General features: G+C 40.7%; 1 protein-coding gene and 1 long non-coding RNA gene across 2 annotated transcripts in view; one reads left to right on the top strand and one right to left on the bottom strand.

Moving 5' to 3' along the window:
* The window catches only part of LOC115843966 (uncharacterized), an 890,247-nt gene extending 887,491 nt beyond the window's left edge, over positions 1 to 2,756 (bottom strand). Inside the window, exons 1-2 of the long non-coding RNA XR_009560713.1 lie at positions 2,622 to 2,756; positions 1,602 to 1,674 (exon numbers count right to left, since the gene is read on the bottom strand). This is a non-coding gene — a long non-coding RNA (uncharacterized lncRNA). The remainder of the gene's footprint in view (positions 1 to 1,601; positions 1,675 to 2,621) is intronic.
* A 262-nt stretch (positions 2,757 to 3,018) lies between these two features.
* DIAPH2 (diaphanous related formin 2) overlaps positions 3,019 to 26,027 on the top strand; it is an 887,427-nt gene continuing 864,418 nt past the window's right edge. The window contains exon 1 of the mRNA XM_060292429.1: positions 3,019 to 3,317. Coding sequence (XP_060148412.1) covers positions 3,183 to 3,317 — 135 coding nt within the window. The 5' untranslated portion in view covers positions 3,019 to 3,182. The remainder of the gene's footprint in view (positions 3,318 to 26,027) is intronic.

The raw sequence follows: 26,027 nt of genomic DNA, 5'->3' as shown, positions 1-26,027 counted from the left end.
AACCTCTGGGGTAATGGATGGCTCTAAGATCAGTTTGAAGAAAGAGCCTAGCAGCCTTTTATCTTTCTTTTTTCCCAGGGCTGGCTTTTAATGTTAACCGGGTGCTAAACTCATGAGAGGCCAGAGGGAGAGACTACAAGGTCAGCGGGTCTAACACACACTTTTGAAGTCCCAACTGATGGTAGTAGCCTTCTTCTTTCTGCAGCATCAGAGAAAAGATGTCTCTCCATCCACCGGCCCATTTGTGTGTCCCAGGAAGGTAAAAATAAAGAAATGTAGTGGGATCAGCCCTAGGACTGCACTTGGTGAGGTGCCTGGTTCATAATCAGTGGACAAAGTGTCCTTGCAGGGGACCAGTGGCTCCTTTTGTGTGTTAGCTTCCAAGAGAGGCCCTGGTATTTGAAGGAAGGGGGTTGGTTTGTTTGTTTGTAATGACTGTTTACATTAACTGGAACAAAATGCTGAAAAGAAAACAGCCAGAATTAAGATGGGGCTGAGATAACCACAATAAAGTCAAATGTAAGCCATCTCAGGGACAAACTTTCTCACTTTTTGCAGTACAGATTATACATCTTTTACATGTACCTCTCATTTGACTTCAAATGTAGCTTCACCTGGCCTGAGGATGGTGAAACCCAGCCTTACACTCAAAATAATGTTGATCCATTTTCAAATATTCACACACTCAAAACAGAAGTCACTTGTATTACAACGCCTTCACCGCTTTTAAAACCAGACCAATGAGATCTACAAGTGGGGACCTTCATGATCTGGAAGCTGCTCATCTGTTCTGCTTCTCTTGCCAAGAGCAGCCCCTATCCGTCACCTCCAATTTCTTAACCACAGAGTTTCTGCACATGCTATGGTCATTTCCTTTGCCTGGGATGCTCTTCACTCTCCTTTTTTGCTTTGTAATTGCTCAATACTTTTTTGTTTAATATCCTTCCCGATAGCCAGAAAGTTCCACAAGAGCAAGCCACATCCGTCTTGTTCACCACTGGACCCTCAATGCCTAGCAGGGTATCAAACACTTAGTAGGCTGTCAACAAATACTTAGTGTCTTCAGTCAGACCCTTAAGGCTCAGCTCAAACATCATCCTCTTTGGTAAGGTGTCCCAGAGTCTCTGGCACTCCGGTGGTGACCCCCCTCATGTGCTCCGTGGGCTCCCTGTTCCTATGTGTTGCAATGAAGCACAGTCATTAACAACTGGCCTCTCCCAGTAGACTAGGAGGTTCTAAAGGGCAGGACTGTGAGCTTCATCCTCCTAACCCACAGCACTCTGGATATCACCTGGTATACTCTAAGGAGCTCAATAAAGATCTACTGGGCAGATTATTAAGCAACATTTGAGCTTGGGGGTTACTCAGCTATGGCTCACACCCACATCTCTCAAACAGGAATTACGTGAAAGCAGTGGATAACCAGGTCACATCTTACTGCAGCAACCACTTCTATGCCATTTTTCAGGAGGGGGGGCATTTAAGTAATTCAAATCACACGTGTGTGTGTGTGTGTGTGTGTGTGTGTGTGTGTAGTGAGTTAAATTCAGAATATACATCAAATTTTAAGTCAAACAGAAACTTCAACAAAGCAAATTTACCTTAGGGCTCCTTGCCCATCCTGTCTGGGAGCATGTATTCCCTCTTCTCTGCTGTCCTTGGGTAGTTTACCATCTGCATGGTTAAAAAGAAAGTTAATGACAATGGCAAAGCCAGGATTAAGACCGCTTTCAGATGTCTAACATTCTTTTTATTCTACTTTCCAAGTTAATTGCCTCATCACAATCACACCTACAGCATGGTCAAATTTATCCTAATGCACTCTCAAAAAATATGTTCATAAACATATTAGCTTCGGCATAGCAGAAGTTAGGTTGAAGGGGAGAAGGGCAAAAGGGTCATAGCCTGAAGATACCTGAATAACAGGCACATGAGCATGTTTGTAGACCTGGTATCTAAATTTACATTTCAGGTAGCTTCTCTAGATTGTATGATGGTGGTTCATTCAAGTTCTGCCCGGCCCCGCTAATGTTCTCAATGTGAACTTTATTTTTAAAGCGGCGTGGGCCTCTTCCTGACAACTGCAGGAGGAAAGATTACGAATACCAGCGGTGCCCTGTTGCTGCCGCTGCACCAAATCACCTAGCATTTGTCTAGAGATTTACATTTTTAACAAAGCTTTGACACACATGATCTTATTCGCTCCCCACAACAACTATAAACCCAAAGTAGCTCAGGAAACTGAAAATAGCACTCAATCCAATTGTTAGCTCTCCATAGGTGCTTTGGCTAAAGAGCCTTACACTTCCTTGGGATTAGGCAGTGGGCGCCTGCTGCTTCTACTACCTGGCAGCCTGGGAATAAAGGAACGACTGTATTTCTTTGGTCGCAACGCAATCATGGCAACAGAAAGCACCCACTCCTTACACTTTCACCCGTACAGTCTGTCTAGGCAATTAATCAGCGCTCCCCTTGGGGGTCTTCCTACAGGATGCTAGTTGCCTTGCCAATCAACCCCTCCCACGGAGGGGAGCACAACCACACCCCCAGCGAGGCCTCGGCCAGCCGGGAAAGGTGCTCTGGCCTACACGAGTGGAAGCGGAGACTCAGGTAAAACTCACACGTGAATCCTGCCGGGCCTCAGTGTCCCCATCTGTAAAATGGGCTACACCTCCTCTCTCTTGGCTAGTTCCCTCCCATTTCACGCTAGGCCCCTAGGAAGGGAAATCAGTGCTTAACCGCAGCTTAAAGTCCTTTAGTTTGGCAGCTGTCGCCGTGCCGGGCATGCTCAGTAGCCCGGCCGGCTCGGCAGCAGGAGTAGGAAGCAGCTTTCCGCGCCCGGGCGGCGGACTGCGGGCACTTTGATGAATCACGTGTGCGGAGGCCCTCTTAAAGAGATAGGCACCTACTTTCCCTCCACCCTAAACACCACCCTGAGGGCGGCGGCGGCGGCGACCGTGGTAATTGCAGCCGCTCGGGGGCAGGGCTTGCCCCAGCGCAGAATAGTGGCAACGGCTTGTCGCGTCGGGAGCCCTGGGGACGTGAACTCGGCAGACCCACTCTCTCCCCCTCTCAGGAGGAGGTGCTGCCAAATCCACGCGGGGCAGCGGGACCGCCCCGAGGGGCTTCCTCAGTGGAGGAGAGGTGGGGTTCCAGGGCACAGGTGACAGGGCCGGAGAAAGATGGAGCAGCCCGGGGCGGCGGCGGCGTCGGGCGCCGGAGGCTGCGGCGAGGAACCCGGTGGGGGCCGAAGCAACAAGCGGAGCGCGGGGAACCGGGCCGCCAACGAAGAGGAAACGAAAAACAAACCTAAATTGGTGAGTGCTCCCGCAGCCCCCGCCGGCCTTGGGGACAGCGAGAGCCCCGGGATCCTCCTGCCGTTGAACACGGGGGGACCCGGGGCCCCCTCCCAAGGGTGACCGCGACCTCGCTGTACAACTCCGGGAGCCGCTAAAGCAGCGGCCACGCCGAGGCGCGGAGACGGCGTGGGGGCGGAAGAGCACCCCCTTCTCCACTTAACCCCTTTCTCCCTCTTGGCAGCCCGGGAGGCGGTGCGGGAAGGAGAAAGGCCCCACCCCAACTTGGGGAGACCCCGAGTACCGGGTAGGGGCTGTTGTTTGTCTAACTTGTGGGCGCGAACCTTCTTTGCGCGATTCCATTCCCCTCCCACCCTTGTCAGTTGCTGGGTTTTTGCCTCTTAAAGCTTAGGGTTCGGGCAGGGGAACCTAGCTCTTTTTTTCAGTCCCACTACTTGGGAGCCCACCCACAGACTTACAGAAAAACCCCAAAACAACCAATTAACCAACCGAACAAAAAAATTCCCAAAACAACAACAAAAAACACACAACGTAGGCCCCCAGTCTTTCTACTTGACCAGATATCTAAGGAAGAGGCGCCTACATGATTTTTTTCCCCTTGCCTCTCCATGTGCTCTTCCGAGAAACATTTATTTGGAAGAGTGGGGGGAGCGTGGGAGTTAGAGGCTGGCTGAGGTACCACCGACTGTCGTGTGTGTAATCGTCAGAGTCGTCCAGTACTTCCAGTTAGTTGATTAAGAACGCTCAAAAGCAGTAGGCAGACCGCACAAATCTCCCCGTCCTGAGAGTGTGTGCCCCAGTGGGGAGCAGTCCATTTCCTGCCCCTGACTTCATGTGCAGAGGAATGAAATCTATGGGGCCTGGTATTAGATTGAGAAATACTGGAGTGTCTTCAACTCATCAGTTAAAACGGTTCCTCTTTTTTTTTTTCTCCTTCAGCTTATAGGAAAATGGTTTAATAATAGTGAAACTTAAAAACAGGTCAAATTCTTACAGTATATTGGCCAAAGACTATTTTTGCCAACACTGTCAAATGTTAGGCAGACATTTATCAATAAACTTTCTAATTTGGGTGGCAGAGGGGATATGGTTTTCTAGCACAAATTCAGCAAATACTCTGTCTGAAGTTTCTTCGTTTAGGTCTGGAGCACAAGCCCCATGTTGCATATCTAGTTTTCTGTTTTAACCAGCAACTTGATTATAATAAGGAAGGAGGCAGTGACGTATAACTATAGCCTTTTCTTAGGGTATCTGGCCATTTGGTATGTACCTGTTGTGCTTCTCTCCCTTGCCTGCTGTTTGCCTTTCAATTATGAACTATCCAGATTGGAAAACAGTGACCGAAGTGTTATCGTTACAGGAAATATGTAGCCTTCCATTATGTGGAAAGGGACCTAGTGGGGTAGAATAAAACAACCAGTCTAAAGTCTCATCAATTCCACCCTAACTTGAGGCAAAGTAAGAATTACTTGATGTGTCCTCATATTCCCCCCCTCCCAAGTATTTACAAGTGAAGGAACTGAGTCACAAGCTCTTTGTGAATTGTCTATACTGGCAGGGGGTTAATGGGATTAATGGGTGCCCCTGTTATAAAACTTGGAAAAGTTTTGCGAGTGTATTACCAAAGTTTAATGTATTTAAAAATCCTGATGTTGAAATTTTATCAGTTTGCGGTAAAAGAGTGATCATGTTTCTTTCTTTCTTTTTTCTTTTTGGATCCAGTACAAAACTGGTTTAAACAGTGATTAAAAGTTTAAGCAAAAGTAAAAGCGAACTGATAGTTTCCACGAAGAGTTTGGTACATCTAGCAAGAGCCTTCCACTTTTAGGATGTGTGAGCTCAAGAAAAAGCACTTATCTCTGTCTGTTAGTAATAACACCTTGATTCTATTCTTCCCATCCTTTTGGTCATTTGTCCTGTTTCATCTTTTATGCTTTGACAAGGTAACTAGAAAGTTATGAGATGGTATCACTTTCAGTTCCTAGCTAACACTATTCGGTGTTGAGTATAGCTTGATATAGTAGAACAAGTATTTGAATCCAAGAGTTTCTGAATATCAATGGGAAATTGCTTTTGTACTCAAAATAATTTTTGAGCCTTACCTGATTTTACAAGCAGATATGTCAGAGTTTATAAACATAAATTTAGGAAGACATTTCAGCACATTTTAAGGCAAGAAAGTTGACCAAATAATAAGACTTGGAAAACTTTTAAAGTAAATGCCTTACTCCTTATTTTGAGTTGTCTTATTGAAGTGCTCAACATGTTCTAAGGCCATGTAGAGAGGAGTTCATCTGGGATTCTTAATAAATATTGCTGGTAAAATAAAGCTTTACCTAGACTAAATTTTATTATTTTGAGTATTATGTTGTTAACCACTGTAGTAGTCCTTAATTGTGTTTGTGTGTGTGTGTAAAGGAGTTGTGGGGGATTGTAAAAGAGAACCATATGGTAGTAGAAATTATTTGTGTAGGTGATTATGGGGGATAAGGGTTCTTAAACTGAAGTCATATGAAAAAATTTGAGTGTATGTAGGTACATTCAGTTTTCTGGGCCTCATAGTTTTCATCAGTTTCTCAAAGGCATATGTCTCCTATAGAAGAATAAGAACTTTTGGGTTACCAGAGAGAGAGTAAAGGAAATGCCGGTTGATTCCACTTGAAGAGACTGGGGAGAGGAGGAGGTCACCGACAAGGGAGAAGGGAAATAACACTGACCACACGAGTGGTAGATATTGAAGATAGTGCGTCTGGGAGTAAGCGGTTAATTACACACACCTATATAGTATTAGCTAAAATGAAAGTTTTTACTGCATACAAAATTTAAATTGATAGCTATGGTATAGTGGATGCGTACAGTATAAGGCTTGTGATTCAGTTGTTTTCATTTAGTTTCTCATTGTTCTGGGAAACTGAAGAAGGAAGGCATGTTTTCTATAGAGAGGAACTACTTTCATTTATATCCTCAACCTTTTGATGGGTATTAGAATTTTTTCAGAGCGACATTTCAGGACTCTTAACGACTTCTGCTTGAGATTAATTAAATCAATTTGACAAAGCTTACTTCCATTTTCTTCATCTGTGCATCCTCATAATGACCCTTTTATTTTGGTTCTTTTTAATGAAGGCAACCTTGTTTTGGACTCATCACAGTTTGGATAATGCCTTAGTAGTAGAGCTTTGTATTTTATGTAACTATCTGGTTAGGCCCAGATTGTAGCATGTCATCAAACAGCATGAATCTTAATTAGTAATTTGATGTCAACCATGGAATGTATTTTGTCAACTCAAGTAGTACAGAGAGCTCTAGAAGTGTCATGAAGGGGACATCCTAAATCCCACGTTTTTAAGGCAGTGACTTAACCATTAATAGAGGCTAGTGTTAAGGTAGAACCAGCAGTCCTCACACACATACCATGGTGTAGAGTGGCTTAACATTCTTTGATGTTTTTGCATTTTGACTTTGTGTTTCTGTATAATTCCTGAAGGCTTTGGTTGTTTAGATAGTAGAGTCACATTAGTAACTTGAAATAACAGAAGTTAATGTTCTGGTTCTTACATAACTTCCTGAGTATTTGGTTATTTGTTTTTAGTTGGATAAATCATGTTTTGATTTTAATTGATAAAGGCTGAGCACAGTGTGTTCCTGTATGACACACACTTACTGAGCATGTACTATGTTCTAGGCATTATTCCGAAGATTGGTGATACAAAGGTGCCATTGTCTAGTGAGGGAGACAGGGAAGTTAATTAATGACTACAGAGTGGTGTGATAAGGAACAATGGGAATATGTATTAGCAGGGTGATAATAGAAACGTGGAGAGGCATCTGAATCTAATTGGATGCTTGAGTGTGGTAAGGAAAGGCTTACCACAGTAGGTGACATTTGCACCAAGGCTTGAAGAATAAGGCATTAATTGAAGAAGGGGAGAGAAAGGCATTTAAGAGTGAAAGAACAACGAATACAAAGGTAGAGAGACGTGGTAGCATGTCCAGTAAAGAAGCTGTGGATAAATGTTAGTGGCTGAAACAAAGGTTCCATATGGTAGACCCGTTAGAAAAGAGAGTGAGTCCAGTTCATGATGGGTATTTGTATGCCATGTTAGAGTTTCAGCTTCTTTCTGAAAGCCATACTAAGTCATTGAAAAAATGCTAAGGAGGAGACTGAGCTGATCAGAATTGTGTTTCAGAAAGAAACTTAATACAATGGAGAATTTCTTGGACAAGGATGCCAGAATGGAGGCAGGAAGACCAGTTAGGAGGAGCAGAATGGCATAAGAGTTTGATGTTTAGGGTTAGAGACCTGGATTCCAATTGCAGTGCATCCATTCATCCATTTCCTAGCTCATCCATTTACTCGGCATATTTCTCTACATCTCGGTTTCCTCCTGCCGATCCATTGCCTCTCCTTCCTGCTACCCACCCTGAACATCTTCACCAAATTGGAAATGTCCACCATATTTCTCCTTTATAAATCTAACCCGCCTCTCACAGTCCAGCTGGTGCCTCATAATTCTCTCATTCTTCCATTAAACTTCAGCTTACTGAAGGCTCTTCCTTATTCTGAATTCCTATCGTGGGTCTGAATGTTATATGCTGATCTCATACCTCCAAAAGATTTTAAACTGCTTCTGGGCAAGGGTCCTGCTTTATGCCTATTCTTGAAAACCTTGCAGACCGGTGCTGGTGTGCAGAGCTACTCAACAAATGATTATTAGCTGGGGATTCTTTCCCTATAGGCCAGACATTTTGAGAGTGTAAATTGTTGAAAAGAGGCTTTTTGAAAAAGACATGTGCCATTTTTTCTCTTAGAATATATGCTTCATCAAATGAACCTATCTGTACATTCTTCTGTGTCCTTTCTCTAATTTTGAAAGTCGAGAAACTTCTTGGCTGGACAATCTCATCCCTTACTGCCTCGTTTGTTTGGTTGGGTTCTTGTGATGTCACAGCCTGAACTTCCATGTGGGGAACCAGTATCAAAAAAAAAAAAAAATGGTACAAATGAAAGTATTTACAGAACAGAAATAGAGTCAGAGATGTAGAAAACAAACTTATGGCTACCATAGAAGAAAGGGGGAAGTTGGGGAAGGTGGGATAAATTGGGAGATAGAGATTGACATATACACAGTATTATATATAAAATAGATAACTAATAAGAACCTACTGTATAGCACAGGGAACTCTTCTCAATACTCTGTAATGACCTATATGGGACAAGAATCTAAAGAAGAGTGGATATATGTATATGTATAACTGATTCACTTTGCTGTACAGTAGAAACTAACACAACCTTGCAAATCAACTATACTCCCATAAAAATTTAAAAAAAAACAACTGATGATGACCCAAGTAATATTTTATTGGTATTAATAGGAGATATCAGATTATTGGCTAAAGAATACTGAATGGAGGACCAAAGGACCTGGGTTCCAGTATTTATTCTATCTTTTAGTTGCTTGTGATCTCTGATGAGCTGTTTAATACCAGAGGTTTGAGCCCTTGATTAACATCTGCCAGTCAGCGATAAACGCTTCCCTGATTTGCTTTACAAGGTGGTTTAGATAAAACACAGTAATGAATGAGAAAGCATATGGGAAATTCTATATTGCTATGCAAGTATAGAGCATTATTGTTAACCCCTTGCATTACCTGAATCAAATGTATTGTGGTTGGATAGTTTAATGGCTTTCTTGCAATTTGATAGTTCTAAGATTATTATTGTATGAAGTGCCATAATATGGCTGCATGCTGATTGATTGCTTATTCTCTCTCCAATTCCATTTGTCCATTTGAAAGATTATACATTCTGTCCTTCTGCTAATAATTCTTTGTGTTTAATGAATACAAGATGTGAGTTTAACTTTTATTTTTCACTGTAATTTTTTTAAAAAAAGAATCAGGCTATCCTTTTCTTTCCATGTGTCAATTTGAGGCATTTAAAATTTCTGTTAAGAAAGCTTCACTAGATACCTATGACAATTCTGTCTTGTCAGGCAGCTTACTGCTGTTGTACAAATAAGAAAACTGAGTCACTGATGTGTTAAGGAGTCTGACCTAGAGATAAGTTTAAAAGCTCTCAGTTCTCTTGTCAAAGTTAGCTATAGCACTGAGTCATTATGCTTCAGGCACTCTGAAAGTGAAAAATTATTCAATCTCTTTTTTTGTTCCTTTTTTGGAACAATTATCATTGTAATCCACCTAGATTTCACTCTGAGTGTCAAGAGCTCTGGCAATAGCAACATGTCATTGAAGTAAAATCATATTCTTTTCCAACCTGGTCTCAAAGAACACTGTAAATAACAGGATGCTCTGAAAATAGTACATACATAATATATGCTAATTTACATGAATAAGCACATTTGACTAAATAGCACTGGATATCAGTAGCACCATCGGGATGATTATTGAAGACCCAACTTTCTCCTGGTCCTATATTCCGTCTGCCATGCAGAAGAGACCAATTCCTTCTGTCAGATTTTGGCTGTTTGATATTTTCTTTTGTCTCATGACTGAAGAAACTAAGATGATGGACAGATGACTTGAAATACAGTTATATACTTGATATCCAAGTGGGCATCTTGTAGAAGATACTCAAGTGGAAGACAGCTCAAAAATGATGCATGTAAAGGGAGGCTGAGATACATTTTCACATAGCTATTTATTATGAATGTAGTAGAAATAAATCAATTCACACTAATTTAAAACTTATTTACCTGATCAGGCTGAATCCGTTTCAGTCTAAATGATTTACTTGGGCTGTAGCTTGAACAGACATTCAGCTGAATCTTGATCCTTGCTTGCTTTATGTGAGGTGGCCTGGGGAAAAGGGTATTGGTGCCTTTCTCATGAAAGAATGTAGAAAGCAAAATCTTACTAATCACCACTTACACAGGCTTTGGTTTAATGAAGGTTTTGCTGTATTGCTTTAGCGAGAGTCAGCTACATTGCTACCAGATACAGAACAGCAAATCGGCCTCCAGTCTCTCCGTCTGCTAGGCTCTATGTCGTGGTGCCTAGTGCAAGTGAGAAATTTCTCAGCTGGCTATTCAGGCAGGCCTAGGTAGGAATCTACGACTTCATTAGGAATGAATGATTTCACAAACGTTATTGATTCAATCACCTGGCAATTCTGGTGTTCGTCCAAGGGAGAAAAGATGTTGGGTAAAATCCTTAAAAAAAAACACCTCTATTTGTTCTTCTGTGATAGATATCCACATGCTTTTGTAAAGATCTGCTCAAAATTATGAGGAATTTTTCTCTACCTTTAATTTGTTGGTCTTTCCCCTAGCTAAAAGTATCAATAAAAGAGCTAAAATAGAGTTTTCACTTTAGTTATAATATGGGCTAGTTAATAAGGCTTTTAAAATAAAAGGTATGAAAAATTTCAACATACTAAAAAGTAGAGAGGATAGTATAATGAACCACCATTGGGTATTATACCATTAACTATGTATAGTAGTTATTTTGATTTTCAACATTTGCTTCATCCATCCTTTATTTTTTTCCGTGCTAAAGTACTTTAATGCAAATCCCAGATATCGTCATTTTACTCCTGCGTACTTCAGTGTGCATCTCTATAAAAATTACTGACTTTGTCACATCTTTAAAAATTAACATATTCCTTGGTATCATCTAACACTCAATTCATAATCAAATATCCCCAGTTGCCTCAAAAAACAGATTTTTAATCTCATGTGTGCCTAATTAATGTACATGTCATCGAGCTCTTTAAACAAATACAGCTTTAAATTAATGGTAAAATGTCGTTCAAAGTTGCTCCACATAAAGTGCTATCATAAAGTACAGCTCCAGTTAAGTTCACTTGTGTCTTTAATTCTGTAGAACTATCTGGAAAGTTTGACTGTACAAGTGTGGAGAGGCTCCTTAGAACAGCTACTGTGTTGAGAAAAGAGACCAAATTAAGATTTTTGGCTCCACTCACTAATTGGGTAATCACTCATTCTTCATTTTGCAATTTGTGGAGTGGGGTTATATGCAAGAATTTCCCTCCCAGGGAAATTGTAGACAGTTGGGCAAAGGACCGTCTTCTTGAGTTCTGTCAGTAAAGGGTTCATGTAATTCTTTGATACACACGCATATAACTAAGTTTATGTTACTAGCTCTAGTTTCAATTTCCATACACAGGCCAATTTGGTACTTGAAGTGTCTGTCTTTGTTTTTTAGCCTTTTTAATACACTCTAAGTTGCCGCATATGGATAATTGGGTGAGCAAAACTTTACAAAGAAGTCTGAACTATTAAGTTTCCTTATTTAGACATTTGTGGGGTTAAAATTGAAAAACCAGGCTACACTAATGAGGTAATAGAACTGGGGATGGGTGGAGTGGGTAAGTATGAGAAATCGACTTGGGCAAAAGGCCTACACTCCACGCAGATTTACTAAAGAAATTGTGTAACCACTGCTTTCCAGACAGCAATTTAGTGCTGTTATTGTGCTGCGTGGCAATAGGCATATAATTTCTTGAGCTTTGCGGACTCAGGTAGCTTTAGGCTGGCAACCCATCTCCAACCTGCAACTTCTAAGCTAACCATTTACTGACCCAATCAGGTGGGTGATTTTTCCTCAAAACAGGAGATGAGTGATAATTGTTGGGGCTGGACAGGTGGCGTTTTTCACCTTTCGTTTTGGTCGAGGGAGGGACAACTCTGGAGGTGGTGTTTTATGTGCTTCAAGATCAATCACTGATAAAATCTCAAAGGCTTAACAGCATATTATGCTGGCTGAAGCTGCTTAAGGAAGATTCTATGTGGAGAAAGCAAGACCTTGTGTAGACTGCACACTGACATTTTGAACTTAAATGTGTAATCGAGACCAGGGCCGCTGTGTATGGTTGGGCCCCGCTCACGGGTGTGAGACCACAGAGGTCACATCACTTACCAAATCATTTGCCTATTCACAGGACTGTGACTTCCGGGGACCACTTTTCCTAGTTCACACAGAGGTGCCATACGGGCTAGCTACTGCAGTTAAGACCAGTTGGATTTTATTCTCACACCAGATGAGAAATTCAGCAAGGCACAGAACTTAGATTAATGTCTCATTTATCATAGGTGTTTTCCATTTGTCATTGATTCGGAGAAAACAGTATAAGGTGTCCATGTATGTACTATGTTGTCCTAAACCTGCTTGTGAATGATTGCAGCCCTCAAATGTAGAGAGCTGTGTCTTTGAAGATCTAGGCTACAGGTTCAATACGTTGATTACTTTCTCTGACCTAAGGCTCCTCCCTTTCTGCCCTCCTCCTAGTCATTTTCTTGACTTTCTTGTCCCGCAGTGCTTCACATGGTTACAGATTGTACAGGTAAGACTGCATTTTTTTGAAGTTTGTGTCATAACTCCAATTTCTCTTCACTTACATTGCCCACGATTCAAGGCAAGAACTTATGGAAAGTTAAGATGGGTTAAAATAAATTTGGCAGAAGCATTTCCTCTAATAATATGCTCTGCAGTCTAATACCTTGCATTACAAAATCAATGTGTTCCAGAAGAGTCAGTGTGTACACAGAACGTTTGTGAGTAGAAATAATCTTTTCTTGGGCTGACCTCACAGCTTGTTTTTCATTGGCAGTGCATTAGCTTGCATTTTTCTCCCCCTTTGGTTGAGTAGCTAATGGTCTTTAAACAAGCTATTAAAGGGAAGAATAATCTTACAATGCAAAAAAATAAAAGTAGCCTGGATTTTATCCATGCTGGTGGTTTGGCTTTTCATGTATTTGTTTTACTAAAGCAGCGCTAACTCATGTTCTCTGATCTCTAAATTCTCAGGCTTGCTGCGTATATCCTATGCTTGCTTCATCAGACCGTTTTCAGATGGTCTTGTGAATTTCTGAGAGCTCCAAATCCTCCATTTTTATATAAGCCGAGTAGGTCTGAGACCAAATACGAAGCTTTAAGTGGCCATATCTCTGTGTAAAATGGAATTGAGGCATTGCCTATACCTTAAAGTAGGAATTGTGCAGGGCTCCATGCTCTTTCTACCAGCTCTGTTGTAGCTAATTGTGGATCAGAATGTTACATTACAAACCCCTGCTTTCAGCCCTCCCTTTAAGTAATCTATTATCACTTGCATGTTTCCAACCCTGAAGATCATCACCATCATTTTCACTTGTTTCTGCAAATATTATTAATGGTGTATCCTATGGCATTACAAAATCAGAAGTAACATACAGATGGGTGGCCAATGGATAGGAAATCAATGAATGAATGTGAAAGATTTATTTAAAAGCATTTCCTATCTACACCTGTCATCAACCATGTTGCCATAAACTAGTAGAAACTTCATTTTGATCTTAGTACCACCGCTTCGTGTTTTCAAGGTGCATCTTATTTTATAGAATCATGCTATACAGAGTTGAAATAAGCTAAATAGGATATATAACTGATCCTATTAAGTTGTATTTTTTTAAGAGCTTCTTGGCAATTTAAAAAGGTTATATAGAGAGTAAGCTAACTACTTCTTAAAATGTAACGCTGGGCAAGTCACTTATCTCTTTTCTCTCTGGGTGTCAGTTTATTCTGTAAAATAAGGGAGTTGAAATAAAGTCTTCAAGGTTCCATTCAGCTCTGACATTCTGGGAGTCAAAGGTTATTGAGAGCTGTAATGAATCTGCCCTAACATAAATACATGACATCTGGGTTCTAGTTAGAAAAAAAGTTGGCAGTCATGAAAGATGACTGTTTAAGGCTGAATGCTAAGGATGAAAATACAAGTTAACTTTACTGTCCTGTTTCTGGAGTCTGAGTTAGCCTAGTTCAGTGAAGGTAACGTCAACATGGTTTTAACCATGCATTGTGTGCAGGGCCCTGCTGGCTCTCCTCTGGGTCATCCTCATCCTTGGGTGGTAGCCTTGGTTCACTGACCAAGTGCAGTACTCAAGCCTGCCCAGAACTGATTCTCAGTAACCAGTAAGATCATACGTGCCAGTTGTTACCCTAAGTACCTTGCATGTATTGGGTTGGCTAAAAAGTGCCTTCAGTTTTTAAGTAAAAATAAAAGACACATTTTTCATTTTTACCAAGAACTTTATTGAACAACGTATTCACGCTTTTGTTCCACTACTTTCTGCCATTTTTCAGGCAACTTCATAATTCCATCTTCCCAAAACTTTTTATCTTTTTGAGCAGAGAACTGTTCCAGGCGCCTTTTACAGTCTTCCAGGGAATTGAAAGTTTTTCCCTTAAGAGAATTTTGTAAAGAACGAAATAAATGGAAATCTGAAGGTACAATGTCTGGCGAATAGGGCGGATGAATCAGAACTTCCCAGCCAAGCTGTAACAGTTTTTGCCTGGTCATCAAAGAAACATGCAGTCTGGCGTTACCCTGATGGATGATTATGTGTTTTCTGTTGACTAATTCTGGACGCTTTTCGTCAAGTGCTGCTTTCAGTTGGTCTAATTGGGAGTAATACTTGTTGTAATTAATCGTTTGGTTTTCTGGAAGGAGCTCATTGATCGAGGACTCCCTTCCAATCCCACCATATACACGTCACCTTCTTTGGATGAAGACCGGCCTTTGGTGTGGTTGGTGGTGGTTCATTTCGCTTGCCCCATGATCTCTTCCATTCCACGTTATTATACAGTATCCACTTTCCATTGCCCGTCACAATTTGTTTTAAAAACAGAACGTTTTCATTACGTTTAAGTAGAGAATTGCATGAGGAAATACAGTCAAGGAGGTTTTTTTCCCTTAACTTCTGTGGAACCCAAACATCAAAGCTATTCACATAACCAAGCTGGTGCAAATGATTTTCAGCGCCTGATTTGGGTATTTTGAGTATGATGGCTATCTCCGGTGTGGTATAACGTTGATTGTTCTCAATTAATGTCTCAATTTGATCGCTATCAACTTTAACTGGTCTACCTGACCGTGGAGCATTGTCCAATGAGAAATCTCCAGAACGAAACTTCGCAAACCACTTTTGACATGTTCGATCATTCACAGCACCTTCTCCATACACTACATAAATCGTTTTTTTGCATTTCGGTTGTGTTTTTATCTTTCTTGAAATAATAAAGCATAATATGCTGAAAATGTTGCTTTTTTTCTTCCATCTTTAATACTAAAATGGCTACACAAAAATTCACCAATTTTAATGTCTTTTTTTAAATGCATGCTGATATGACAGCTGTCATGTACAATCTAACAGAATTATTTTGAATGAAGTTAAAGACAACTAAGTGCTACTAGAGCCATCTTACAGGAAAAACCGAATGACCCTTTTGGCCAACCCAATAATTGTCAAGACCCGTGCAGGGTCTGGGGTTTTATCCTGCTTACCGATCTGTTGCTGTTTCCCGGATGATTACAGAGGACTCAAGACTCCTGGGTCAGCAACAAAAGATGCTTTCTTATTCATTACAAAACCAGTAACCAGAATGTCAGCATGACATGCTGGTTCACTACAGTCCTAAGTCCCATGAGGTAGCCCAGGACGGATGCCTACCCAGGCAGTCAGTTGCACTACAGGAGAGGAACACTGAGCTTGATGGACGTCCCACTTTTTTTTTTTGCGTTACGCGGGCCTCTCACTGTTGTGGTCTCTCCTGTTCTGGAGCGCAGGCTCCGGATGCACAGCCTCAGCGGCCATGGCTTAACGGGCCCAGCCGCTCCGCGGCATGTGGGATCCTCCCGGACCGGGGCATGAACCCGTATCCCCTGCATCGGCAGGTGGACTCTCAACCACTGCGCCACCAGGGAAGCCCGACTTGCCACTTTTATGGTAAGCAGAAGCAAGCCTGCTCTTTGGGGAGGGTTGATATTAGTACCTCATCATCTCGGTCACTTGCTACAAACACAACCTTGGGAAATGGCCTGGCTGAAGTGTTGTCGGGCCTTTCAGCCTTGGCAAACCCAGCAAGAATGTGCAGGGATGCTTGGGTATTGATGGCGGATATCCTCCCCCAATCAATAGTAATTCATTTGATCCTCACAACAGTTTTTTTTTTTTTTTTTACCTCTTTATTGGAGTACAATTGCTTAACAATGGTGTGCTAGTTTCTGCTTTATAACAAAGAGAATCAGTTATACATATACATATGTTCCCATCTCTCTTCCCTCTTGCGTCTCCCTCCCTCCCACCCCTCCAGGCGGTCACAAAGCACCAAGCTGATCTCCCTGTGCTATGCGGCTGCTTCCCATTAGCTATCTACCTTACGTTTGTTAGTGTGTATATGTCCATGCCTCTCTCTCGCCCTGTCACAGCTCACCCTTCCCCCTCCCCATATCCTCAAGTCCGTTCTCCAGTAGGTCTGTGTCTTTATTCCTGTCTTACCCCTAGTTTCTTCGTGACATTTTTTTTCTTAAATTCCATACATAGGTGTTAGCATACGGTATTTGTCTTTCTCTTTCTGACTTACTTCACTCTGTATGACAGACTCTAGGTCCATCCATCTCATTACAAATAGCTCAATTTCGTTTCTTTTTATGGCTGAGTAATATTCCATTATATATATATGTGCCACATCTTCTTTATCCATTCATCTGATAGTGAACACTTAGGTTGTTTCCATCTCCTGGTTATTGTAAATAGAGCTGCAATGAACATTTTGGTACATGACTCTTTTTGAATTATGGTTTTCTCAGGGTATATGCCCAGTAGTGGGATTGCTGGGTCATGTGGTAGTTCTATTTGTAGTTTTTTAAGGAACCTCCATACTGTTCTCCATAGTGGCTGTACCAATTCACATTCCCACCAGCAGTGCAAGAGTGTTCCCTTTTCTCTACACCCTCTCCAGCATTTATTGTTTCTAGATTTTTTGATGATGGCCATTCTGACTGGTGTGAGATGATATCTCATTGTAGTTTTGATTTGCATTTCTCTAATGATTAATGACGTTGAGCATTCTTTCATGTGTTTGTTGGCAGTCTGTATATCTTCTTTGGAGAAATGGCTATTTAGGTCTTCTGCCCATTTTGGATTGGGTTGTTTGTTTTTTTGTTATTGAGCTGCATGAGCTGCTTGTAAATTTTGGAGATTAATCCTTTGTCAGTTGCTTCATTTGCAAATATTTTCTCCTATTCTGAGGGTTGTCTTTTGGTCTTGTTTATGGTTTCCTTTGCTGTGCAAAAGCTTTGAAGTTTCATTAGGTCCCATTTGTTTATTTTTGTTTTTATTTCCATGTCTCTAGGAGGTGGGTCAGAAAGGATCTTGCTGTGATTTATGTCATAGAGTGTTCTGCCTATGTTTTCCTCTAAGAGTTTTATAGTGTCTGGCCTTACATTTAGGTCTTTAATCCATTTTGAGCTTATTTTTGTGTATGGTGTTAGGGAGTGATCTAATCTCATATTTTTACATGTACCTGTCCAGTTTTCCCGCACCACTTATTGAAGAGGCTGTCCTTTCTCCACTGTACATTCCTGCCTCCTTTATCAAAGATAAGGTGACCATATGTGCGTGGGTTTATCCCTGGGCTTTCTATGCTGTTCCATTGATCTATATTTCTGTTTTTGTGACAGTACCATACTGTCTTGATTACTGTAGCTCTGTAGCATAGCCTGAAGTCAGGGAGCCTGATTCCTCCAGCTCCGTTTTTCGTTCTCAAGATTGCTTTGGCAATTCGGGGTCTTTTGTGTTTCCATACAAATTGTGAAATTTTTTGTTCTAGTTCTGTGAAAAATGCCAGTGGTAGTTTGATAGGGATTGCATTGAATCTGTAGATTGCTTTGGGTAGTAGAGTCATTTTCACAATGTTGATTCTTCCAATCCAAGAACATGGTATATCTCTCCAACTATTTGTATCATCTTTAATTTCTTTCATCAGTGTCTTATAATTTTCTGCATACAGGTCTTTTGTCTCCTTAGGTAGGTTTATTCCTAGATATTTTATTCTTTTTGTTGCAATGGTAAATAGGAGTGTTTTCTTGATTTCACTTTCAGATTTTTCATCATTAGTATATAGGAATGCCAGAGATTTCTGTGCATTAATTTTGTATCCTGCTACTTTACCAGATTCCTTGATTGGCTCTAGTAGTTTTCTGGTAGCATCTTTAGGATTCTCTATGTATAGTATCATGTCATCTGCAAACAGTGACAGCTTTACTTCTTCTTTTCCAATTTGGATTCCTTTTATTTCCTTTTCTTCTCTGATCGCTGTGGCTAAAACTTCCAAAACTGTGTTGAATAAGAGTGGTGAGAGTGGGCAACCTTGTCTTGTTCCTGACCTTAGTGGAAATGCTTTCAGTTTTTCACCATTGAGGACGATGTTGGCTGTGGGTTTGTCATATATGGCCTTTATTACGTTGTGGAAAGTTCCCTCTGTTCCTACTTTCTGCAGGGTTTTTATCATAAATGGGTGTTGAATTTTGTCAAAAGCTTTCTCTGCATCTATTGAGATGATCATATGGTTTTTCTCCTTCAATTTGTTAATATGGTGTATCACATTGATTGATTTGCATATATTGAAGAATCCTTGCATTCCTGGAATAAACCCCACTTGATCATGGTGTATAATCCTTTTAATGTGCTACAGCATTTACTTTGTAGGTGTGGAGAAAAGGCTCAGAGCCAATCAGTAACTTGCCCGAGGATATGTAGTGGTGAATTTGGAATTCAAGACCAGCGTGCCTATAAAAATTCATGTTTTTAACCAAGATTTTGCATCTATTGCCTAAGACCGTAAACTTCAGAGTAGCTGTAAAGTGACCTGAAGACCTAATGGTTCTCTAGACTGGTGATGGTTGGACCTGCTCTAGATTTGCATTATGCTTATGTCTAATTTGGAAGGGAGAGTTCAGGGGCCATTCATTTTAGTGCCACTGGTAATCAAAAGTTAAGATTCTTTGAATCACTGCCATGAAATAGTGGGTCAGATATGTGACCACTTACTTACTAGAAAAGAGCCATGAGAATGAAAGTGATGAGGCTGTGGATTTTAAGGATGCATGAATGTAATTCTTAAAAATACCAGTCTGGCTTCTATCAAATAATGTCATGTTCAACATAAGGCCTCCTGTACTTTACTACTGTTGCATATTCCATATGATTCTCTCTCTCTCTCTTTTTTTTTTTTTTGGTCTGTTTTTTGTTAGCCATGAAGAGCGTAGCTTCTGAACTGGTTACTTTGCAAGCCATCCTGCCTGCTTCATCTTGTAGTTTCTATCTCTCCTCCCTTCCCCACTCTCCTTCTGTTTGTGAAATTCTGAGTGAAGTAAAACTGCTTTGGAAAAGCTAATGCTATCTCCTATTATACAAGTACACGACATGCATTGTTCCTTGTTGAGGGTAGTGCCAAGAACCACCTACCTTCTCCTGCTGCTTCCTTCTCCTTCCTGCTTTGCCTAAAGATTGGCTGCTAAAAACGTGTGGCATATTCAGCCAAGTGCTATCTTTTTTAATTAGGCTGCTCAAAGTGTTGTGACAAACTATTTTTGCGTTAACATGTTGACAAGTAATAGCGTTCTAAACTATGGGCTTAGGTGCCAAGTGATATGGAAGTTCATAATGTGATTTGTGGCCTAGTTCCTCAGCCTTAACCATCATTCCTCCCCGAAGGAAAAGGGAACCTTCAAACAAAATGTGATGAGTAAAATAGATCATGAATACACCAGTATATGCCTGGAATCAGGCTATTTCACACTTATGATCACTAATCTTAATGAGCTGAAATTTCTAGGTTGGTTCTTTTCATGGAACTATGTACCATCAGTATGTACCATAGAACTATGTACCATTGTTTTCATACAACTATGTATGAACTAGGAGGTAAAGGCTGTCTTAAGCTCACATGATGATATAAACAGAACTGGGACAGCAGATAATTAAGCAGACTGAGTATTTAAAAAATTTTTGTTTTTCAAATATCCCTCCTATCTCTTCTTACAAATTCATGTTTCCTCCAAATATAGTAGTGGTTGCTGATGTCCTTCTTTGGTTTTTGACCTCATCTAACACAAAGAGCTTTGTATTTTGGACAAATATTTAAGGAAGGGTGTAGCATTCCTCTGTCCCCCAAAGTAGGTTCTTTTTCTTTACACCAGTGGTTCTCAGTGAGGTACAATTTTACCCCCCAGGGGACACTTGGTAATATTTGATTGTCAAATGTCCAGACATTTTTGATTGTCACAAATAGGGGAGGAGGAGGCTACTGGTATCTAGTGAATAGAGGCCAGGGATGCTGCTGAACATTCTATAGTGTGCAAGACAGCCCCCCATGACAAAGAATTATCCCACCCAAAATGCCAGTAGTGCCAAGGTTGAGAAACCCCTCTGTGGAACCTATGACTTTTTGTCTACCTAGCCTGAAAAATGCTTGTGGCTCCTTAGCCATTCTTTACTTTTCATTCTGTCCTTTCCTCTGTATTGAGACAGGGCCAGATCTTCAAGGAAGATGTCTTCAAGGAAGCATCGTTTATTTCATTGACTCCCACCAATTTTATTTTCATTTCTTTCCTTTTCATTACTGGATATCTGCTGGGCGGGAGTGTTTATAACTTCGTAGCTGTAAACGATGCCTCTTACCGTTTATCTCATTTCTGACCTCTAAGAAAAATACTCATTCTCATCCTAATGCATTTAAAAGGCTGTTTTTCCATCTGCTGATTCCTTGATACGTCAACAACTTTTGACACTGGTCACTTTTTTTTTTTTTTTTTTGCGGTATGCGGGCCTTTCACTGTTGTGGCCTCTCCCGTTGCGGAGCACAGGCTCCGGACGCGCAAGCTCAGCGGCCATTGCTCACAGGCCCAGCCGCTCCGTGGCATGTGGGATCTTCCCGGACCAGGGCACGAACCTGTGTCCCCTGCATCGGCAGGCGGACTCTCAACCACTGCGCCACCAGGGAAGCCCCAACACTGGTCACTTTTAAGTCATCATCTATACGGATTTTAGATTCCATGGTCCAGTCTTCTCTGGCAGCTTCTGCCTCTGAATCGGTTGACTGCCAAATGTAACAGCTTTCCTTGCCTCCCACCTCAAAAAATTTTCTACTCTTTTCCACGTCCAGTTGCAGGCAATCATATGCCCCTTCCAGTGCTACCTGAATGCAGTTGATGCCAAGCCTTTCTAGTTACTCTGACTCTTAGTTCAATACTAAGTTATTGTGTGCTGGAAGACATCTCTTAACTATGGTGCGCTGCTACTAAAAACAGCATATAGTTGTTGATTCGTTTATGTGAGACCCATCTGAAACCTGAAATACTTTATGGCAGTGGTTTTAATATTCTTCCTCTTTTCAGGGAAAGTAAAAATTAACTTGACACCCCTACCCCTTTAACAGACAGGCAGACACACACACACACACACACACACACACACACACACACGGTATTTATTAAGCTTACTTATTCACAATGAAGTTTACTCTTGCCTCACTTATCACCAGACTGTATTACTATAATATTAGTCACTGACTGACCTTTCCGATTTCTGTTCCATTTGGGATCAAGGTTAACTTCCCTTTTTCACCAGTGAAAGTCAGTGACTACTTCTCACCCAACTCATCAGGACCAGGCTTATGTTCATATTTAGGGTTACTGTTAAGTTACCTAGTTTTATCTTCTTATCTTCCTTTTTATGTTTGCACATTTATTTAAGTGAAGCCATTAGCTGTGTTGGTCCATCTGCCTGAAATGACCTCTTATCCTTTTTTCTCTTCACAGTGAATCTACGTACTTTCCTTCCATTTTTTCATAAATTCTTAAAATCTTAACTGCCTGATTGAAAGTGTTATGGTCAACTTCTTCCCCTTCAACTTGCAATTTCCCATAGAGAACCAGTTCTTTCTGCTACACGCGTGGCCATGTTCACGGTTGTGCTCATTATAAATGGATGTTATGGTGTATGATCATTCCACACATCAAATCCTCATTACGTACGAGGCACCATACTGAGGGGATAAACACAACTACACATAGGTCTTACTCTTGAGGAGCCTGTGGCCTACCGAGAAAAGAGGGACAGGTGAGTCTCAAGTAGTAAGTCCTATGATACACAGGTGTGGGCATAGTGCTCTTGGGAATGTCACATGCTGAGCCTGGCAGGGAGGGGAGAGACTTTGCAGAGGCCATACTGGAATCTGAGTCCTGGAGAATGAAGAATAGTTTGGTAAGTTTAAAAGGGAGGACGTTCTCAATAGAGGGATCATCATGTACAGCCGTTAAGAGTTATGGAAAAGCAGGTTTTTGTTTTTAAGAGTCGTTGATTTGAAAATGTCAAGATCTGGGAGGGAAGGAAGGCTGTGAAAACTTGCTTTGTAACCCAATATGGGTGATCATATGAAGCATTTTTTCACCAACTCGTAAGTGAGGTGGAGAGAGGGAACTAACAGTCACTGAGCACCTACAGCGTTCCAGGCATTGTTTTGGGAGCTTTATATTACCACCTGACTTAATTTTTATGCTAAATGTATATGGGAAGTGTAGTTATTTCCCACATTTTAAAAAAAAGGGAAATGAGTCTCAGAGAGGTTAATTCTGATTCCAAAATACACACTCTTTTACGATAACATGCTGCCTTCTCAGAAGTAACAGATTATATTTAAAATTTAGAAATGAACTATAATATTTTTCTACTTTATGAAAATCAACTTCGTATTTTGTATTTTTATATTTTATTTTTCCTCCTATCACAAACCTTACTAAGAGTCTAATAAATGTATCTTATCACATTTCCTCATTGTTAGACTAAGTTAGCTGAGAAAGAATAGAGCTTGAGGACCTGGCTGGGAGTTGTCCACAGACATCTAATTTAGAGCTGAATATGGTTCGTTTTACCACTGAGGATTTGGCAGGCTACTCAGGTGGAAAAGTTCTAGCTCTGAAAGTCTTGTTCAAGGCTTAATCTAATTTAATAAGTGTTTCAGAGAAACCCACCCCAGGACTGTGCTAAGCATTATTAAGGTACTAAAATCAATAGTCCTGGCCTGCTAGGAACACAGACCTAGGGTGGCGGGGTGGCGGGGTTGCGGGGGGAATGTGGTAACTGCTACTGCACAGGCAAAACGCACTGCAAATGTAGTGCCGACTTCATGGAAAGATTGGCAATAGAAGAGAGTCTTAAAGTACAGTGAGTCCTTCTTAAACAAACAATGGTGGAGAGTGGAGAGGGGGCATTCCCTGTAGTGAGAACAGTATGCACCACTGCCAGGAGGCTAAGGAGTTTGGGCAAGTTTGAGGCCTTAAGAGTTTTAGGCCAGGGAGACCCAGTTGTACAAGTGAGAGTGGTGGGCAGGGAGAGAGCCGCTCCATCACCATGAGGCCAGATGCTTCTCTAAACAGTTTGGACCCCATTCTGTAACCCTGGAAGAGTATCTAAGCAGGGGAGTGAGGTGATAGGCCTTACAATCAGACCTTCCTTTAGACTTTTTATAATTCAAAGTATCACAAAGTCTAAAATCTTTTGTCAAGACTCCGTGGTAATTGGCCTGTTTGTAGTGTAAATAGAAAGGCATCTATTAATTCTGATACCTTCTGGCATGCTTTTATTTGATAGCTTTGAACTAGTGAAATTAAACATGTACTGTAAATAGGGCACTTTGATAACTTACAGTTTTGTAGCGACCTAATTGGCCCTCGCTCCCACCTTCTTCTGTAGATCAGTGCCTCTAAGTATACCGTGTTTTGTTTTTTATTTGCTTTTTTGTTTTTGTTTGTTTGTTTTTGTTTTGTTTTTTGCAAATTGATATTGCTGTAAAGGTCAGGTAGCTTACATACAACGCTGCTGCTGTCAGACTGATGTGTTCTGTTCTGGGCTGAATTACAGTCCCCAGAATAATCTCAGAGAAGCTGCAAGATTTATGATGCACAAAACTAGGTAAAATTACCCTCACTGAAGTGTTGTCATGATTTGGTTGTTTATTTCCATTTTCACGTATGAATCTCCTAGGACAGTGTAAGAAGAGATGCATTGCTCCCAACTATGGCAAAGTCGTCTAAGGGCTATAATTTGAACTCAAGTCCCCTACTTAGGATAATTCACTTAAACAGGTGAACTTTGTATTAAAAGACACTGTCAACTTAGTTTTATTACTACAGCTTTTAAAGCTTTTATTACTGCAGAGGCCCAAATGAATTTGAGATAAGAACCAGAGGAATGGAAATTTGTCCATATGCAAAGGATTTCACATATCCAGGATATCAAAGTATGTGTTAATCTGTGTTCAAATCTAGTTTTTGCACAAAACTGGTTTTGTAACATGTGACTGAAATAGTATCTATTATCATTGTTTTTATTATTATGTTGATTTGAACATAAAATTTAAAAAATATGTATAGGGTTTTGAGGTTTAGCTGCTCCCTTAAAAGTAAAAGTAAACTCTCTTTCTGTTATATACGTAACTGTTATTCAGTGTTTTCATTTAGTTGAGGGTAAAGCTATCGATACTTAGGCCAAAATGGAATGTTTTGTGGTTATTTTCTCTTTCTTGAGTTTAGAGATGTTACCTAGCATTTGTTTTACTGAAAGCAAATGATTATTTTTTGTGCAGTGGTTTGTAGCTATAGAAACAGGACATCATTTTGCAAGGTATAGGCTGGGAAATTTTTCAAGCTCCTTGTTGCATTACAAAATTATTCTAAAAAGACATCGGTCTGTAGGAAATGAATCATCCTTTGCTAGACAACTTTCTCATGAGAGATTTGTGGTTCTTGCAGAATCCCTTTTGAGCCTCGAAGTGCGAAGAGTATTACTACCAAAGCTGAGGACAAGAATTCTCTGAGTTATAAATACATGGCCGTATGAAAGGCGCTTGAGCAGGGGCTCCCCTGGTACGTGAGAGCCAAAAATATTGCCTGGCTTTTTGCCTCTCCTTCCCAGTGATGTTGCCTTGGGACTTGGTGACCCAATCCTGAGTAGGAATAAGTCTCTGTTTTCTTTCTTTCTCAGTGACCTCCATAAATGTGGTGGCACTGGAAACAATTTACTTTTCAAGTCTCTCTCCCACTCGCCCTACCATCTGACTTTATTGCCTAAATGTAGGGGCTGATGAGAGGCCTGAACTTCTTCCTGTGCTACTTGCCCCTCCCCACTCCTTGCCTAATAGTGGGGGATGCATTTTCCCTTAGACAGTTTTCCCTTATTTGATAAATATTGTAGTACAGTTCCGTTTCCTAATATTCTGTTTAATGCTGAAGGACATAGAGTTGTGAAATATAGGTGCTTGTTATCGAGGGTCTTACAATATTATAAGGAGAATATGACTTGTATACATGTCAGTATTTGATTAGTGCCATATGAATGACTGGGATTTAGAGACAGGAAAGATTAATAATTTGGGTTGAAATACACTAGGAACTGACTCACTAGGTACTTCTTCCTCCCTCCCCCCACATTCCTCATGGGGAAAATGCATTCAGAATTCAAAACAGATCCCGCATGCCGCGCGGTACAGCCAAAAAAAAAAAAAAGTTATAATAAAAACCAAATAAAACTTTTAAAGTTGATTTTTTTAGTAAACAAAATGTTCCTGATTTTTTTAGAAGACCACTTTATATTTTAATGCAAATTATAACCATTGCCATACTATTAATGAGAGATGCCCAGTACATTGAAAAAAGTAATTTCTTGATAAGTCTAACTGGTTTCATATGTTACTTGAAAATGTGTTTATGAATGAGCACTATTGTTCAAAGTTGAAACAAGTATGATACTAAGTTGTATTTCCCTGGGACAGCAAATGAGAGTATTTAAAGTCTTTTAAATGCATTAGAAATACAGTTTCCATTCTTCTATTCTTCTCATTCCCTCTAATCCT

This window comes from Globicephala melas, chromosome X, assembly GCF_963455315.2.
Source record: "Globicephala melas chromosome X, mGloMel1.2, whole genome shotgun sequence".
Classification (NCBI taxonomy): Eukaryota; Metazoa; Chordata; class Mammalia; order Artiodactyla; family Delphinidae; genus Globicephala; species Globicephala melas.
This window is presented reverse-complemented; position numbering and strand designations above follow the sequence as displayed.